Below are 16,933 nucleotides of genomic sequence, written 5' to 3' on the forward strand. Positions count from 1 at the left end.
TTCTGGTTGATTGGTTGTATTAGCGCTGAAAGAGGCTCAAGTCGTCACGTTCGCGTTTTGGCATTTTCTACTGTCACCTTCATTTCAACGCGTCTTAGACTTTGACGATGCCTGGCTTCTACAGGGGTGGAGGACAAAATCGAAAGCGCAAATTTCATGCAACTAGAAGACAAAAACAACCTCAGGCTAGCACTCGATCAATATCCGGTACACCTGCACCTTCGAACACTAATGAAGAGGAGGTCCAATCCGAGGACGGGGAGGATTCCCCAACCTTGCAGAAGAAGGTCAGGTGGGAAGGCAGACATCGGGCTAATACCGAAGATCCTACAGAGGATGGAACAATGGAAGGCACTAGTACTACAGAAGAAAACCAAGACTCTTGTGAACCTCAAGCTAGTAGGATAGACAAGGTACGGTTCATTGACTGCATACTCTGTCGTTACTCATTACGATCTCATACAGATTTTTCTGACCGCATGGTGTCAAAAGTATGCGGAACATTTTATCGCCCAAATGAAGCTAAGCACCTTGATTTGTTCTGGTTTATTCCAGTCGTCGCGTTGGTATGGCATATTACGATCCTATCAAATGCAGTATATATGTGCTAGAGGATACGGAAGAAACGTCTCACTTCGACGTGACAAAGATGGGTGAGTCCAACACTGACGAAATTTGTTCAATCTCTCATGATACCATCTTTAGTCTTGGAACAAGCTAGCCCTGACATCGTACTCACAAGCTCAAGATCCGATGATGAGTTCATGGATACAGTTCGAGAGCTGGGTAAGTTTATGGTTGACTACCTATACGCATATATTGACTTTCCTGTCTGTTTAGTGGAGGTTTCTAGTGGCATATTTCAAATCCGACCTAACAAGGAGTTCTCAGCTGCAAAAGGAAAAGATAGGTTGATCTCTCTGCAGCTGCTTTCGGACTTGCCGCAGGATGAGGATCAAAGCTCGATGCTCTCGTCAGATGATGGGTCTTCTATCTCCCGAAACGCGTACGAATTCATGGCGACGCGTAGTGGTGCGATGCACGACCCGACTACAAAGCGATGGAATGCATCGATTCGGTTATTTAATTTTGCATCTCTGGAGTCTTCTCCGCTTTGCGTGCGCCAAACTATAAACTGTGTTGAACTGTTTGGAAAAAATTAACTCCACGTTTGTTGTTTAGATGGCGTCTATCGGGGCACTACTTGACCAACTCGTGCGTGCGCGTGCTGTTGATGATCTTGAAGATGAGGGCATTCGTGGACTGGAGGTCCGTGATATTGAGTGTCTGGCCCTGTTAGTCATTCATTCTTCTTTTCCTCTGTCTGTTGTTCATGGTTTCTCAAGGAATGAAGTGATGCAGATCAATGGCGATGCTCTTTTGTGGGTTAATTTTCAAGCAGCCCACAACTCTTGTGCACCGAATAAACATACGGTAGTTCATTACAGGTGTTCGAGAACGAAGATCATGCCTCGATGCATTCCAATAAGACTAAAGAAGGTCTTTCGCTTTCTGGTTAGTTTTCCTTAATTCGTCTGTTGCGGATTTGATAACTTATACCGGAGCTTCTAATCAGGAATTTTGAATGTCACCAACACTGCATTGGGTAGGGTTCTTATGCGCTCCTGGCTTCTTCGGCCGTCGCTTTCCCTGTCGGTGATAAAGTCGCGCCATGACGCTGTCGAGTGCTTTCTTCGGCTAGAAAATGTAACAACTGTCACTACCCTTCGAGGCCATCTCAAGGGAATCAAGAATGTTCCTCGTATTCTAAGCGTTTTGCGTAGCGGAAAGGCAAAATTCGTCGAATGGCAAGGATTGGTGAAAGTATGTTGATCTATCGTTTACCGTGACGAACGGTGGTTTATAAGCATGCCTCTAGTTCACTGTGCTGTGCGCTATGTTAAAGGAAACTCTCACTGAACTCCATGAAGCGTCCGGTCTTGATATTGTTCAGAAAGTAAGCATCCAGTCATTCTAAAATTCATTGTGAAGATCAATACCTTGTTTCTGTTAGCTCCTCCCCGCCTTGGACATTTCATGCTTCAGAGAGATTGGGACTAGGATAAACGATATGGCGCGGTATTCTTTCTCTTGACTCATACGGCCTTGCTAAATTGGATGTCATCTAGATTGATTGGGAAGAATCCACCGAAGCCAGAAGAATCTGTGTCCGTCCTCATATCGATGAAGAGTTGGACAACAGAAAACATGTATATAATGGGATTGACACCGTTCTGGTATGAGACAGGATAGTTCTCGTCCACTGAATCTTACTTTTGTTTTCGGCAGTCGAAAGTCGCTGAAAGGATATCTCGCATTATACCTTCCGACTATGCATCTTCACTCAATATTGTGTATTTCCCTCAGTTAGGTATGTAACTTATGTGATTTCCATTCCCGCAGTTGATTCTGGAACTGGCGGAAACAGGCTTTCTCATTTGTGTTCCTATGCAAGAAGAGTGGCGAACTGAGGTAGGAGTCCAAGTGATCGACGGTTGGAGTTTCCAGGTGATTGAACACCACCTTGTCCGCTTGATGCTGAACTTACGAACCCTAGTTTTCATCGGAGTATGCATATCTTCCTTATTGTCATCTAGACTTCATTCCTTTCTTGATCGTCCCCGGCCCGTAGATCGCACGTCTATTTCAAGTCGCAAGAGATGCATGGTAAGGAACAGTCTTAGGATTGTGTATGAAAACTAATAGCGACAGACATGGATGCTCATATTGGAGATTTACATTCGCTGATCGTAGACCGAGAGATCGAGATCATTCAAGCTTTGCTCGAGGAAATATTGGTTCATGACGCAGCGATGTCACATGCGTGCGACGTTTGTGCCGAATTAGATTGTCTGCTCGCTTTTGCAGATGTTTCTAGGGCATACGATTACCAAAGGCCGGTCATGGTTGAGGATAATATCATCGATATTGTCCAAGGCAGGTGAATCAGGAATTGACTGGCTTATCGATATTTTCACACAGTCTACTCAGGCATCCCTTGCAAGAGTTAGTTGTCGATACGTTTGTTCCCAACGACGCTCGGATAACAGGGGGAGATGGACATTTCTCAATTTTTACAGACACTTCTGAAGCGGACACTCAACTGGAGGAAAATCATTTAAAGCTTTGGAACAGTGTCCTATTGTGCACCGGAGCTAACGCATGTGGGAAAAGCGTGTATCTCAAGCAAATCGCACTAATCCAATACATGGCACAAATCGGATGCTTCGTACCGGCAGAGGCAGCGACTTTGGGCATTGTAGACAAAATCTTTACCCGCATTTCAACGAGAGAATCTGTCTCCAAAGTGATACCGAGTTTTATCCACTTTTATCTATCAACATCATTGCTCAAATTTCTTGAACCGGTCCTAGGTGCAATCAGCATTCATGATCGACCTTAATCAAGTATCACTGGCACTCCGAAATTGTACTGCTCGCTCTCTTATCCTTCTGGACGAATTCGGCAAAGGAACTCTTCCAACAGGCTGGTTACTTCTCCTTTCCCCTTGTTCCTTCAGATCTTTACTTCAGCTTTCCTAGATGGAGCAGGCCTTCTTTGCGGCGTCATCAAGCACCTCTTGGCTAGAAAATCGAACTGTCCGAAAATTTTGGTTGCAACACATTTTCACGATGTCTTCAGGAAAGAGATACTTGATCCTAAATTGATTCCTATATCTTTTCTACATATGCAAGTCATGTTCACTGCGGCGCGAGATGGAAGTCTCCTAGAGCCAGGCAGTCCTGGCAACTCGTTGACTTCTAGGAGCTTGTCTGCCACCCTTTCTGCAACAAAACCAAGTAGTAGTGTGGCCACGCAAGAAGGATTACGAGAGGAAATAACTTATTTATACAGGTGAATATCATTCGGACTGTGGCCGGCCTGGTTCAAATCTTCTCAATCTATGTAGGGTAATGGAAGGGCTATCAATGGACTCGCACGCGGCCAAGTGTGCAGAATTGTTTGGTATTCCCCCCCGCTTGGTGCAAAGGGCGCAATACGTTAGGTAACCATGACTTTCGTTTAACGGCTGCTTACCATTGATTGGATTGTTGTTACAGTCAGCTATTATCTTCCTATGAAATTGGCCGGCTACTGGACGAGAGGATGTCGGAAAAGGAAGTTTTGGAGCTTGAAGAAGCTGAAGCGATATGTCGCAGGTTCCTGGGGTGGAATCTCACTGTGGATAATGTTGGTGTGAAGAAGAAATTGGGGGAAGTGCTTGGTAGGCAACACCCAGGAGATTGAGGTATACAGTAAATATTTAAATGCTTGTTGCAGACCTGTAACATCCGTGACTCGGACGACAGAGATGGATGGACATAAGTATTACTAATAACCAGGTTATAATTTCTGCCATGTGACCCAATGGTGACAATCACATATCAAAAATCGTCACAGCCATTCTGTTAAATTATTTAATGGCATATTATTCACTTTGCTTCCCACTTCATACGCAAACCCACATCCCTGTATCACAGAATAGAAAGCAGGCTTTCTCTATACGCTCATTTTCTGTCTTAATACAACACCATGTCTTGGAAGCTTGGACGTGGCAAGAAAGCCTCCTTCACTAACCTCCGCTCCACCACTCCGACTCCTTCTAACCCAGACGGTGCAGGCAAACCCAGTGCCAGATCCGGGCTGCTTGCTATTCGAGTCCTCTGGGCTGAAGGCCTCAGCATTCCACCGGGTACTGCACTTCCTCCTGCTGTTCAGAATGCTTTGGTGTCCCAGCAAGCCAAGGTAGCTGCTTCCGTCTCCCCTTCCAGCGTGCAGCAGCATCGACTGGCGCGGTCTAAAGGAAACAGGTCCGTTTGTTTCCATGACGAAAGTAGAGAATATCTGAACATTACATAGGGACAGCATTCAGCGTACGCAATGCTGGTGGCTCCCGTACCTTGTAATGGAATATGAGGTCAATCAGGTACTCATAACTCCCCTTGGCGGTGAACTCGACAAGCCTCTATACATGTACCAGGCTCACTTGTAAGTTAGCTTCGATCAAACATTGATCAAACATCCAAATCTTGATGAACTGTTCTCCAGTGATGTTTCCCGTAATTCGGAACTTTCCCTCCAATGCTACCTGCGCGCTGACGAACCCAAACGTGGAGGAGACGGTCTCGCAGATGACCTTGGGAACGACGTTTTCTTGGGAGGAATCAAGTTCGTCCCAGATTTCGAGAACATGGGGACTGAGGACCGCTGGTACGAGGTTGTCGGTGGGTCTGGGAAGATCCAAATTGGTGTTTCATATCAGCCTCATTATGGTGGTTCCTTGACCATTGATGAATTCGAGCTCATCACTGTCATTGGCAAGGGTAGTTTCGGAAAGGTGCGATACTCTTGTGTCCTCGGTTAACACATCTAAAACTATCTTCTAGGTCATGCAGGTCCGCAAACGGGATACCTCGCGAATCTATGCATTAAAGACCATCCGCAAGGCTCATATCGTCCACCGCAACGAGATCACCCACACCTTAGCTGAGCGCCTAGTACTGGCACAAGTAAATAGTCCTTTCATCGTACCGCTCAAATTTAGCTTTCAGTCGGAACAGAAGCTGTATCTTGTCTTAGCGTAAGTACTTTCAATTGTTCGTTGGAAGTTGGAAGTTGATCGAGAGCAGATTTGTAAACGGCGGCGAATTGTTCCACCATCTTCAGAGGGAACAACGTTTCAATGAAGAGCGTGCTAGATTTTATAGCGCTGAGCTACTTCTGGCTCTAGAGCATCTGCATGAACTCGATGTTGTTTATCGGTATGTTTGCTTTTTTTGATAATGTCGCTAGCCTGTTCACAATTTTGAGCCAGTGATTTGAAGCCGGAAAACATTTTGTTAGACTTCACTGGCCACATTGCTCTATGTGACTTCGGCTTGTGCAAGCTGAACATGAAGGCAAATGATAAGACAAACACCTTTTGTGGCACTCCCGAATATCTTGCTCCGGAAATCCTATGTGGTCAAGGATACAGTGAGCAGTGGTCTGTTTGTTTTTCGAAGTTGTCCGTTAAGCACGTATTCAGACAAAACCATCGATTGGTGGACCTTGGGAGTTCTCTTGTACGAAATGCTCGCTGGGCTTCCCCCGTTCTACGATGGTGAGCATACTGCTTCTATTTCGCTCATAGACCCTAATACTTCTGCAACGAACAGATAATACAGACAGTATGTATCAAAAGATCCTGAACGACCCCCTTGTTTTTGGGCCTGAGATTAGCTCTGAAGCCCAGAGCATACTCACTGGACTGCTTACTCGTGATCCCACTCGTCGGCTTGGAGTCAATGGCGCTGAAGAAATCAAAAAACATCCATTCTTTGTAAATCACATCGACTTTGAGCTGTTGGCCCGCAAGAAGATACATCCCCCGTTCAAGCCCAGTGTGGCCAGTCCTGTGGATGTGTCTAACTTTGATACTGTGTTTACCGCGGAAGCGCCGGTTGACAGTTTCGTAGAGGACTCAAACTTGAGCCAGACTGTTCAAGCTCGGTTCACCGGTAAGCTTTTCATATGATGCGTGCGACAAAATATCTTACGTCTAGTTCAGGGTTTTCTTACAACGGTACTAACATTCCTATCAGTCCAGTATAATCTGCGTTGTATCGTGATGCCTTCTACTTCGTCTTTCTCTCAGAAAGTTAATTCTTTTTCAGTAGAATTGCATACCTGTACAGCTTACTAATGTCAACGTAGGGGTCATCCATCTATTTATTCATCCTATCTACTTACAATGCTTTATCATTCTGCTATTCGTTGTCTCGGAATTTTTTTTGTGGATATATCATTGTACCATATGCCATACATTCATTAATATTTCCAAATCGACTTTTCGTTTTTATCAATATCTACATTTGTCTTCGACCTATTCGTTCAACTCGATACACAATCCTTACAGCCATAGTCTCTCTCTGAATAATGTTTTGAAACAATTGTTCCGCAATCAGGCCCAAGCTAAGAAGAACGCAACTTGATGCAGACTCCTGGCGGGAAGACATTGTAGGCCCGGAGGTGAACGGGCCTCGACTAAATTGCCTGTCCAAGCGCACCCCCAGCCTACTCCCGCATACACTCTACCAAACTCTACCTGTGAATCATGATGCACAAAACGAACGTTAGTGCGTTGAGACTACAAGAATATCGTGGACAAGTCCGAGAGAGACCGAGAGCCTGCCCAGAGGCCTACGACGGGGACTTGGTTTTTCCCTGAAGACCTTCTCCCAATCAATGATTCGATTGATTCCATTAACCAAGGACCAAAACCATAATCAGGTTACGGTGACCCATTTCCCCAGACCATCCGCCCCTATCCGCCCATACTTCTTTGAACTGACCTCCATTCGTAGTGGCATCAGAGACTGAACCTGCCGGCTTATCTCGGATCGGTATCATAACAATGCCGATGCACTTGATCTACTAGTCAGAGCGAGTCAGGCGACTAAATGAAGAAAGCTTTTCTGTGTCCGAGTCATCCCAGAATCTTTTCGACGTGGAGCGCCGTGTCACTTAGGGCTTATTCTTTGAATTCCTTTCTATCTTTCCACGATCTTTTCACCCTTGTACTTTAAGCTTCTACATAGCTACTGTACATTATCATAGGAATATTGTAGAGTTGTTTAACAGTTGTTTTTGTGGGATGTAATTCTCTCCATTGAATCACAATTGTGGGGCAAGTTGGCTCAAGGGGCACCCCACGACTTCTGCCCGCAACTGCCCGCAACCTGAAAATTCAAGCAGGGGGGCTTGAGCTTGAGCTTGCAGTGGAATCTCAGAGCGGACTTGTACCTGCCATGCGCGCACAGTGCAACGGCCTGCGATGGCCTACTTTCGCACGTACATAAGTAGGGTTCATTGAAGATAAATATGTATAGAGAAGGTAGGAAGGACGTTCAGTTAAATGCTTCAATTGCAAGAAGATCCATCCAAGATTAATGAGACTATGAAAGTGAAAGTAGCGAGCCAGTTACGCATTGCACGGCACAGTCGCAAAATCTGCCGAATAATGCCGGAAAATGTTCACTTTGAAATGACTAAAGAGTGACATGTCAGCGGATCCGAAAGCCATACTTAAGTTGACGCAGCTTCCCATTGCATGTAGCTTGTCCTCTCCTCATCACCTTCCCCATAAGCGGTTCAACCGATTTTAAAGATGTCGGATTCTCGGCCGAATAGTGCAGACGAGAAAACGACTCTCAATCACAATGATAAGAAACGGTTTTTCTGGCGGTCGTCAAACCCTGCTGTGCCCAAAAAGAAGGACGTCGATCACGATGAGAAGGAATCTCTCTCATCAGAACCTCCCTTGGTTCCACAACCAGTGGAACCCGAGTTGCACCCCGTCAGTTTTACAGAGATGTTCAGGTGCGGAACTGCTCTATATCTCAATCAAACATCCCTATTCATTCAGCCTCCTCTTGCGTTCGCAGGTTTTCCACTAGGACAGAACTGATCTTGGACTTCATTGGTCTTTTTGCTGCAGCTGCAGCTGGTGCAGCACAGGTGGGCAAAATTTCTCTTTGTACGCAGTATGATATTCAGCCATGATCAGCCTCTCATGTCGTTGTTATTCGGCAAATTAACACAAGCGTTTGTATCGTTCCAAGTTGTTGTCAACGAAATGAACCAAGGAAATGTCACAGCACAACAATCGTTCGACTCCGTTGCTGCTGGGTTTCGTTCAGAATCTTCCAAGGACGCGTTGTATCTTGTCATCATTGGTTTGTTGGCATCATTTATCTAGTATACTTCTACCGATTCAACCCCCCATTGTCCAGGTATCGGAATGTTCGTGTGTACATACCTTTATATGTATATTTGGACCTTTACTGGAGAAGTCAACGCGAAACGTATACGGGAACACTACTTACAAGCAGTTTTGCGTCAAGACATCCAATTTTTCGACAAAGTGGGCGCCGGAGAGGTAGCAACTCGTATCCAAACCGACACACGTACGTATTTCGGTCTATACAATCCTACTTACCTCACCATCTTCCACAATTTGACATTAAATAGATCTTGTGCAACAAGGAATATCCGAGAAAGTTGCGTTAGTCGTGAACTTCCTTGCGGCTTTTGTCACCGGTTTTGTTCTTGCCTATGCGCGGAATTGGCGTCTTGCCCTGTAAGCTTCCTGGTTCATACATTCCGCCGAAAAGCTACTAATACTATCACAGCGCAATGTCTTCGATATTGCCTTGTATAGCTATTACAGGAGCATTGATGGGCAAATTTGTTTCCAAATACATGCAGTGAGTACGGTGTATGTATCAGTTTGCTAACATTTGCTTATTCTGAGTCCCAGAATGTCCTTGAAAGCTGTCGCTGACGGTGGTTCTCTTGCAGAGGAGGTTATATCCACAGTTCGTACCGCACAGGCTTTCGGAACTCAAACGATCCTGGCTTCCTTGTACGACAATCACATTGATCAGTCCGAAGTTGTTGACGGCAAAGCTGCAATCTGGAACGGAGGAGGCCTCGCAGTATTCTTCTTTGTCATTTATTCGTCCTATGGGTTAGGTATGCGTTCATTTTAGGAGTAATATATGAATGCTCAATCCACTGCAGCGTTCGACTTTGGTACCACGTTGATCCTTGACGGTCATGGTGAGTTCTTGTCGACTCTCTTGTCGTTCCCTGCTCTGCAGGATGGTGATATCTTGGTTTCAACTGAAAATCTCCCATAGCTAATGCCGGCCAGGTAATTAACGTGTTTATGGCTATCCTCATTGGTTCCTTTTCTCTCGCACTGCTTAACCCCGAAATGCAAGCGATCACACATGGACGAGGAGCGGCATCTAAACTTTTCGCGACCATTGACCGTGTTCCAGCCATTGATTCGGCTGATCCCAACGGATTGCAGCCAGAGCATGTCGAAGGCGAAATAACCTTGGAAAACATTAAGTTTGCATACCCTTCCCGTCCTGGCGTCGTTGTTGTAAAGGATCTCTCATTAAACTTCCGTGCTGGTAAAACCGCAGCACTTGTTGGCGCCTCCGGATCCGGGAAATCTACGGTCATCTCTCTTGTCGAGAGGTTTTACGACCCTCTCGCGGGTGTTGTAAAACTTGATGGGCGGGATATCAAGACCCTCAATCTCAAATGGCTGCGCTCACAAATTGGTCTGGTGTCTCAAGAACCCACGCTGTTTGCTACTTCCATTAGAGGAAATGTAGGCCATGGCCTCATTGGCACTAAGTATGAGCACGCTAGTGACGAGGAAAAATTTGCATTAATCAAAGACGCGTGTATCAAGTCAAATGCCGACGGTTTCATCTCCAAACTTCCCCTTGGTTACGATACTATGGTTGGAGAGCGAGGTTTCTTGCTCAGTGGTGGTCAAAAGCAGCGTATTGCTATTGCTCGAGCTATTGTCTCTGATCCTCGTGTTCTATTACTCGATGAAGCCACGAGTGCGCTAGATACGCAAAGTGAGGGAGTTGTCCAGGTAGATATGTCTTCTTCTGTTTTAACCCCAACTCATATATCATTTACAGGATGCGCTCGATAAAGCTGCCGCTGGCAAGTTCATTATTTTTGCGATCAATCTCTATTTTTTTGACATTAATGCTCTCAGGTCGTACAACTATCACGATTGCGCATCGGTTATCCACGATCAAAGACGCAGATGTGATCTTTGTGATGGGAGATGGGCTCGTCCTTGAACAGGGTACTCATAACGAACTTCTAGCTAACGAAAATGGCGCCTACGCCCGACTTGTCCAATCTCAGAAACTTCGTGAAGCAGCCGAAGTCACCGAAGCCGCCGAAAATGACGAAAATACAGAAGATGCCTCTGAAAATATGGAAAAGGCTGCGCTAGAAGAGATCCCACTTGGGCGTAAGAACACTGGCCGTTCTCTGGCGAGCGAGATCATTGAACAGAAGCAGAAGAATATATTAAATGAGAAAACCGAGTACAGCATTGTATATCTTTTCCGGAGGATGGGTTGGATTAACAGAGCCAGTTGGAAAAAATATTTGTTTGGTGGATTTTGTGCCATTTTGACAGGCTTGGTTTTCCCCGCCTACGGAATTGTTTATGGTGTGCTTACAAACAAACCCTTTTACTTTCTGTTAATGACTTTGCCAATTACAGCCCAGGGTATCAACGGATTCGCCGAAACGGGTCATGCTGAGCGAGTTGCTGGAGATCGTAATGCACTTTGGTTTTTCCTCATCGCCATCATTTCAAGCTTAACTATCGGTGTTCAAAACTACAACTTTTCCGCTTCCGCCGCCAACCTTACTGCCAAATTGAGAAGCCTGAGTTTCCGAGCCATCCTCCGGCAAGATAGTCAGTTCATCGCGTCTCCACTTCGCTGAATGGGTGATCGCTAACGTATGCCATAGTCGAATTCTTTGACAGAGACGAGAACAACACGGGTGCTCTGACTGCCGAACTCAGTGATAATCCCCAGAAGGTCAATGGTCTGGCTGGAGTCACCCTCGGGGCGTGAGTTATCAGACCATTGATAAATAATTGCGAGGTTAATCAATAATCATTACAGTATTGTTCAAAGCGCTTCTACCCTTGTCGGAGGAACTATCGTTGGCCTCATTTTCGCATGGAAACTTGGGCTCGTTGGTTTCGGTGAGGTCATTTTCTCCTGTACCTGTCTATCTCCCTAATATACCCTTTGCAGCATGTATGCCACTGCTGGTCACAACCGGATATATTCGACTCGTGAGTAGTATGTTGTTTACAGATTGTATCGCTCTCGGTCTAATTTAAATATCTCAGCGCGTCGTTGTTCTCAAAGACCAAGCAAACAAGAAAGAGCATGCTGCCTCTGCGCAGCTTGCTTGCGAAGCTGCTGCGTCCATCCGTACTGTCGCAGCGCTGACACGGGAAAAAGACTGTTGTGATCTGTATAGCGAGAGCCTGGAAGAGCCCCTGCGTAAATCAAATCGAACTGCTATCTCCAGCAATGGTCTCTACGCCCTTTCACAATCCATGGTCTTCTTCGTGATTGCTCTCGTTTTTTGGTACGGCGCTAGACTAGTTTCTGAGCGTGAGTTCAGCACTTTCGAATTTTTTGTCGGTCTTATGGTTAGTCCTACTTGCCCCCTGATTTTACTGTCATTCCTCACTACTGTCCACAGTGTAGTACCTTTGGTTCCATTCAAGCTGGAAATGTCTTTTCATTTGTACCAGACATGTCCTCGGCCAAAGGTGCCGCCACCGACATTATCAAGTTGCTAGACTCCGTCCCGGACATTGATGCCGAGTCTACTGAGGGAAAGCATCTTGACCCTACTCAAGTTCGTGGTCAACTTCGATTTGAGAACGTGCACTTCAGATATCCCACCCGACCCGGAGTCCGTGTCCTTCGTGACTTAACCCTCCATGTTGAACCTGGAACTTACATTGCACTTGTCGGGCAGTCTGGATGTGGAAAATCGACCGTGTTGGTAGTATTTGCTCTGTTCTTTGCCCCCGCGCTAAAATCCATCACAGAATTCAGATGATTGAACGCTTTTACGATCCTTTGGCTGGTCAGATATACGTGAGTCGTTGACGTTGAGCATCAGTCGAGATCCGTCTCACGTCTTTGTATAGCTCGATGGCGAGAAAATCTCAGATATCAATGTTACTGACTATCGCAAGTCTATCGCGTTGGTTTCCCAAGAACCAACGTTATATGCTGGTACTGTACGCTTTAATATCCTACTGGGGGCCATCAAACCCGCAAGCGAGGTGACACAAGAAGAGATCGAAGATGCCTGTCGTAAAGCGAACATTCTGGAGTTCATCCAATCGCTGCCCCAGTATGTGATTCTTTTCAAGTCATTTGTATGCTCCACTGACAACGATCTTACTCGCAATAGAGGATTTGATACTGAAGTCGGTGGAAAGGGCTCTCAGCTGTCTGGTGGCCAGAAACGTATGTAATCAATTCCGCGAATGTATCATGGATGATGGACATAGCACTTTCTAGAACGTATCGCCATCGCCCGGGCTCTGCTGAGGAATCCCAAGGTTCTTTTATTGGACGAAGCCACTTCTGCGTTAGACTCGAATTCTGAGAAAGGTATATCATGTGCTCTTCTCACTTTCATCAGTATTACTGACTGTCCTTTCTAGTGGTTCAGGCGGCGCTTGACGCGGCTTCCAAAGGTCGTACCACGATTGCTATCGCGCATCGTCTATCCACCATTCAAAACGCTGACCGAATGTGATTTTCCCTCTCTCATGCAATGATAATCGCGTCTGAATGTTTATCACTTTAGATATTTCATCAAGGAAGGTGCCGTCAGTGAAGCCGGAACCCATGACCAGCTTCTCAGCAGAAAGGGAGATTACTACGAATTTGTTCAGTTACAGGCTCTCAGTAAGAGGAATTGAGGTTATTGCTTAATTACATTACATTGGATGGAGTCTTGCTTTCCAATAACGACTACATTATTTGGATCTTGAAAGAGGCGGTATTTATTGGATACAATATAACACTCGCAATCGATGCATATGCACAATGCACAATTCTATACTTACATTCCTTTCAGCGATCACATCACGATTATTCATAATTTTTTTTGCAGTACATACGTACAGTATATAGCTACATCTTTTCTCCAATGGTATGATCGGGCCGCGTTCACTCATTCCAGGATCAGCTGCTTCCCCGGGCCTCTTGTTCCTGCGTTGCAATGAGTGCATAAATTGCGATTCATTTGTCCCATGGCTGGTTAAAGCCCCATAGCATGTCAAGGTTTTTTCCGTTTCCGTTCATCCAAATCCTGATGACCGTTGCTGCCACTGTTGCAACACCATCGGGATTCAATTGGAATTCTACCAGATTCGTTTATGCGTTTGGAGACTCCTACACCTTTGTGCAGGGAACATCTGGCTATCCCAACTTTAGGTGAAGTGAGGACTACTAAGCAAATCGAGTATGTGTGTCAACTCATCGTCTCTTATCGTACAGTTTTATCGGGGATGTGTTGGATCTTGCCTTCACTCCTCAGAAAATATTCTCCGACGACATCATCCCAAAAAATGTACGTTGTTCATTCCTGTTCATTCTGCTTGACAAAGCAAACTAAATTACTCGATGTTTCTCTCGAAGACAAGTTCAGAAGGCTCGAACTGGGTGCGTTCCAGCATCTGCCCCTTCTCATCGTTACTAGATTGGAACACTTTCTAGATAGAATATTTGACCGGGTGTTTCGAAGGCAGTCCAACTCTCTGCGAGAAACAATTGTGGAATTTCGCTTTTGCTGGATCCGATATAGATGCTGCTCTGTCAGTCAGTCTTGAGGTATATCGTACATCACTGATACTCTATGTATGCAGTTTACCTCGACACCACAATTTCACGACGTCGCTTGTGGAGCAAGTCGCACAATGGACTGAATACGCCTCCGATGTTCTTCCTCATCCCGAAAATGAAACATTGACTTTTTGGTGGATTGGTATCAACGATACAGGAGATACCATGAATAATGCCTCGGTCAGAAATCAATATAAATGTAGATTCTGTACTGGATTTTGACCTCATTACTTATTAGATCCTCGACTTTGCTGCATTCTGGGAAACGGAAATGACTTCGTATTTCAGTGCAGTGGCAAGTCGCAATCCTCAAGTTACCTCTGTCAGTTTGTACTAAAGAAGGTTTATGTATGTATAGCAAATGGCTTTCGATAACGGACTGAGGAAACATCTTTTTATCAATGTCCCTCCGGAAGATCGTAATCCAGCTACAGTGGGGAACGCCACTGCCGCAGCGGAGATGAAAGAACATATCGCGTTGTTCAACTCTGCTCTTGCGAATCACACCATTGCATTTTCCGAAAGAAACCCTAGTAAGTTCGATGTTCAACTCTCGCATTCTTGTTCATACCTTTCTCTTAGATGCCACTGTAATGACATTCGACGCGAACGCAGTCTTCAACAATATCTTGGACAATGCGGCCGAGTTCGGATTTACAAATATCACTGGGTGAGAGCCATAATTAAAATCACTCATGCATTATTATGTATGTGATGGGCTGTTTACACTTAGATTTTGTACTTGTACAGATCCCGAAGGCTTCTTCTGGTACAGTGAGTTTATACCCTTACATCCGTGTACAATAAGGCTCAAGCTGCCATTTGGTTGTAGATACCGGACACCCCACTCAGGCTGTTCACAAGCTAGTGGCAGACACTTTGAGGTCTCAACTAGAATCTGGAAGTACTTGAAGTTTAAAGAGCGTTTTGATCATCATCCTCGCTGAAGCAAGTGCCGCTGGAAAATGCAAGGAGTGGATAGACGGTAAAAATGACAAAAAGGCGTAAAGATTATCATGAAGCTTTTCCCTTCAGTCACTAGTCACTGAGTATGGTATACAAACTGTTGTAGCAGGACCAGAGAACGGCACTACTTTTCAGCATCGAAGGGAATCAAATGAGGCAAAAGAGAGAAAAAATAAGTCAACAGCAATGGTACCAATTAAAAGAACAGATATGTCATTATGAACACTCCTAACGAGATGATCACCACGACCTGCAGGGGAACACCATCTTGAGGCATAGGTAATTCCTCTACCATGGTGCCGACATCACTGGGAGCGATGGTGATGTCATCCGAAAGCCTCCTTGTGCGTTGTCTGAGCTCCGGGGGTGGCGCAGCAGCAGCTAAGAGTGATCTCAGTCTATCAATCTCTGCCCGAGCATCCATCAGTTCCTCGGTTAGATCCGGGAGGGGGGGTACAACAGGCGCAGCAGGTGTTGAGGTGACAGGAGCAATAGCTGGTGTGGCAGATTCGGGGACAGCAACTTCCGGAGGAGGGGGCTGGATGAAGACAGAGACCGGAGGAACTGGCACTTCCTCGTGGGCATCGTGGTGTTCTTCCTCCTCTGGGTGTTGTAGTGTACTTGGTTCACCTTCTAGAGCAAATTCGGGGATATCGTGTCCATTCGCTGTTGGCTGTTGGCGAACAGTGTCAAATTGCCGCTGTGTTGGAACAAATCAGCTATACACGCCACAATTAAGGCTTGCAGTAAGACATACTGAGTCGGGAATGATTGAGCTCTGATTGGCCAAATTCTCATCCTCTTCCTCCAACACCTGGCCTTCGGGAGGTAGATAAACCACTTTCAATTTCAACTGGTGTATCTTGTTAGCCTCATTGGTGTCTCCTTCCGGAACCGTCCACTGTAATGACAAAAACGGTCGGAAAGTGCCCCAAGTAACAGGGAGTAATCACGCACAATCTCTCCCAACGGCTTCTGCTCTTTTTCCGGGGTTACAAGGGTACTCTGGATTAGGAACTTGTCTTTGCATTTTGCGTTTAGCGGGGGTTCTTCCTTGAGAGGTTGTAACATTACTGCAAGGCTAATATCAAGTTCCCAACGTTTGAAGAGGACCAATGACGCACCAGCAACCTCAGCAGTTGCACCCGGCTCTATCCTGCCCGAATTCGGTCGTACGCAGTACAACTGGGAGGGGAGAATTGTCAGAGTATAGACAGCGGTTTTATTGTAAAAGTGGCAAAGACCTTAGGAGCGGTAGTTTTAACTTTGAAGGCTACGGGTTGAGCATGGGGATTAGTTATAATCAGCGCCCTCTTAACGAGGGTGGTAAGAGGACCTGGGCTGAAAGGTTATCAGGGTTCTTTAGGAGCGGTCCAAGAGATGCGTACGGTTAAATCCAAGAGAATTGTTGGGACTTAGATATACAGACATTTTGGAAGGAAAAGAAAGGGCCGCGTGGAGAAGTTCAGCGTAATACTCTTATGAAGTTTTGGTGAGCCACGTGGACGGATAATATGTCGCTCTGACGTTCAAACTTCGCTCCTCATGGCCGCCTGTTGCCCACTTCGTGTTTCTTATAACGCGAAATCATAAAGGCACTGCATTTCCACTCGATGTCTCGAGTTGTGCTGATCCACCAAATTTCTCTACTAGTCTCTACTGATACAACTCCGATGACGAGAAGAATCTAGCTAAAC

General features: G+C 45.7%; 6 protein-coding genes across 6 annotated transcripts; 5 read left to right on the forward strand and 1 right to left on the reverse strand.

Annotated features, from left to right (window-relative positions):
• Positions 1-2: 2 nt before the first annotated feature.
• C8R40DRAFT_879077 (DNA mismatch repair protein MutS) lies at positions 3-4,033 on the forward strand. Its single transcript, XM_046236529.1, has 20 exons — positions 3-413; positions 466-491; positions 556-653; positions 706-786; positions 841-1,118; positions 1,183-1,295; positions 1,347-1,382; positions 1,439-1,515; positions 1,577-1,824; positions 1,880-1,957; positions 2,015-2,074; positions 2,130-2,237; positions 2,290-2,371; positions 2,429-2,508; positions 2,558-2,568; positions 2,633-2,667; positions 2,713-2,941; positions 2,992-3,307; positions 3,375-3,486; positions 3,543-4,033. The coding sequence occupies exons 1-20, from the start codon at positions 108-110 to the stop codon at positions 3,857-3,859; spliced, it is 2,691 nt and encodes an 896-aa protein (XP_046089070.1). The 5' UTR covers positions 3-107; the 3' UTR covers positions 3,860-4,033.
• On the forward strand, positions 3,797-4,440 carry C8R40DRAFT_878832 (uncharacterized protein). The gene is made up of 4 exons (XM_046236528.1): positions 3,797-3,855; positions 3,911-4,006; positions 4,062-4,225; positions 4,282-4,440. Exons 2-4 carry the CDS (start codon positions 3,915-3,917, stop codon positions 4,287-4,289), a joined length of 264 nt encoding a protein of 87 aa, XP_046089071.1. The 5' UTR covers positions 3,797-3,855; positions 3,911-3,914; the 3' UTR covers positions 4,290-4,440.
• A 93-nt stretch (positions 4,441-4,533) lies between these two features.
• C8R40DRAFT_1039497 (AGC/Akt protein kinase) lies at positions 4,534-6,594 on the forward strand (the record flags this gene model as incomplete). Its single annotated transcript, XM_046223841.1, has 9 exons — positions 4,534-4,811; positions 4,861-4,989; positions 5,050-5,338; positions 5,388-5,581; positions 5,631-5,762; positions 5,816-5,976; positions 6,029-6,103; positions 6,159-6,500; positions 6,551-6,594. 9 exons carry the CDS (start codon positions 4,534-4,536, stop codon positions 6,592-6,594), a joined length of 1,644 nt encoding a protein of 547 aa, XP_046089072.1.
• Positions 6,595-8,056: 1,462 nt separating this feature from the next.
• On the forward strand, positions 8,057-13,606 carry C8R40DRAFT_1235562 (P-loop containing nucleoside triphosphate hydrolase protein). Its single transcript, XM_046233390.1, has 23 exons — positions 8,057-8,361; positions 8,427-8,499; positions 8,549-8,717; positions 8,775-8,948; positions 9,013-9,121; positions 9,174-9,248; positions 9,302-9,516; positions 9,565-9,603; positions 9,684-10,444; positions 10,494-10,518; positions 10,574-11,041; positions 11,096-11,293; positions 11,350-11,452; positions 11,508-11,590; positions 11,643-11,683; positions 11,741-12,049; positions 12,103-12,407; positions 12,458-12,506; positions 12,560-12,768; positions 12,829-12,884; positions 12,939-13,031; positions 13,085-13,175; positions 13,231-13,606. The coding sequence occupies exons 1-23, from the start codon at positions 8,150-8,152 to the stop codon at positions 13,343-13,345; spliced, it is 3,972 nt and encodes a 1,323-aa protein (XP_046089073.1). The 5' UTR covers positions 8,057-8,149; the 3' UTR covers positions 13,346-13,606.
• C8R40DRAFT_879129 (uncharacterized protein) lies at positions 13,390-15,356 on the forward strand. Its single transcript, XM_046236531.1, has 10 exons — positions 13,390-13,862; positions 13,926-13,998; positions 14,067-14,090; positions 14,145-14,242; positions 14,294-14,450; positions 14,509-14,565; positions 14,629-14,803; positions 14,853-14,940; positions 15,004-15,044; positions 15,103-15,356. The coding sequence occupies exons 1-10, from the start codon at positions 13,702-13,704 to the stop codon at positions 15,180-15,182; spliced, it is 954 nt and encodes a 317-aa protein (XP_046089074.1). The 5' UTR covers positions 13,390-13,701; the 3' UTR covers positions 15,183-15,356.
• A 76-nt stretch (positions 15,357-15,432) lies between these two features.
• C8R40DRAFT_1168035 (PapD-like protein) lies at positions 15,433-16,667 on the reverse strand (the record flags this gene model as incomplete). The annotated part of the gene is made up of 5 exons (XM_046231125.1): positions 15,433-15,936; positions 15,994-16,137; positions 16,194-16,421; positions 16,481-16,572; positions 16,625-16,667. 5 exons carry the CDS (start codon positions 16,665-16,667, stop codon positions 15,433-15,435), a joined length of 1,011 nt encoding a protein of 336 aa, XP_046089075.1.
• Positions 16,668-16,933: the final 266 nt, after the last annotated feature.

The sequence above is a fragment of the Lentinula edodes genome (genome assembly GCF_021015755.1).
Source record: "Lentinula edodes strain Le(Bin) 0899 ss11 chromosome Unknown C8R40scaffold_8, whole genome shotgun sequence".
In the NCBI taxonomy this organism is placed as follows: Eukaryota; Fungi; Basidiomycota; class Agaricomycetes; order Agaricales; family Omphalotaceae; genus Lentinula; species Lentinula edodes.

Bases quoted from the DNA above. Each gene is read 5' to 3' on its own strand.
- C8R40DRAFT_1235562 (XM_046233390.1), top strand. From the start codon at position 8,150: ATGTCGGATTCTCGGCCGAATAGTGCAGACGAGAAAACGACTCTCAAT. The intron at 12,050-12,102 runs GTTAGTCCTACT...TACTGTCCACAG, and splicing joins AATTTTTTGTCGGTCTTATG to TGTAGTACCTTTGGTTCCAT. The intron at 12,769-12,828 runs GTATGTGATTCT...TACTCGCAATAG, and splicing joins TTCATCCAATCGCTGCCCCA to AGGATTTGATACTGAAGTCG.
- C8R40DRAFT_879129 (XM_046236531.1), top strand. From the start codon at position 13,702: ATGTCAAGGTTTTTTCCGTTTCCGTTCATCCAAATCCTGATGACCGTT. The intron at 14,243-14,293 runs GTCAGTCAGTCT...CTATGTATGCAG, and splicing joins TCCGATATAGATGCTGCTCT to TTTACCTCGACACCACAATT. The intron at 14,804-14,852 runs GTAAGTTCGATG...CCTTTCTCTTAG, and splicing joins ATTTTCCGAAAGAAACCCTA to ATGCCACTGTAATGACATTC.
- C8R40DRAFT_879077 (XM_046236529.1), top strand. From the start codon at position 108: ATGCCTGGCTTCTACAGGGGTGGAGGACAAAATCGAAAGCGCAAATTT. The intron at 492-555 runs GTATGCGGAACA...GGTTTATTCCAG, and splicing joins CTGACCGCATGGTGTCAAAA to TCGTCGCGTTGGTATGGCAT. The intron at 1,958-2,014 runs GTAAGCATCCAG...TGTTTCTGTTAG, and splicing joins GTCTTGATATTGTTCAGAAA to CTCCTCCCCGCCTTGGACAT.
- C8R40DRAFT_878832 (XM_046236528.1), top strand. From the start codon at position 3,915: ATGGAAGGGCTATCAATGGACTCGCACGCGGCCAAGTGTGCAGAATTG. The intron at 4,007-4,061 runs GTAACCATGACT...TTGTTGTTACAG, and splicing joins CAAAGGGCGCAATACGTTAG to TCAGCTATTATCTTCCTATG.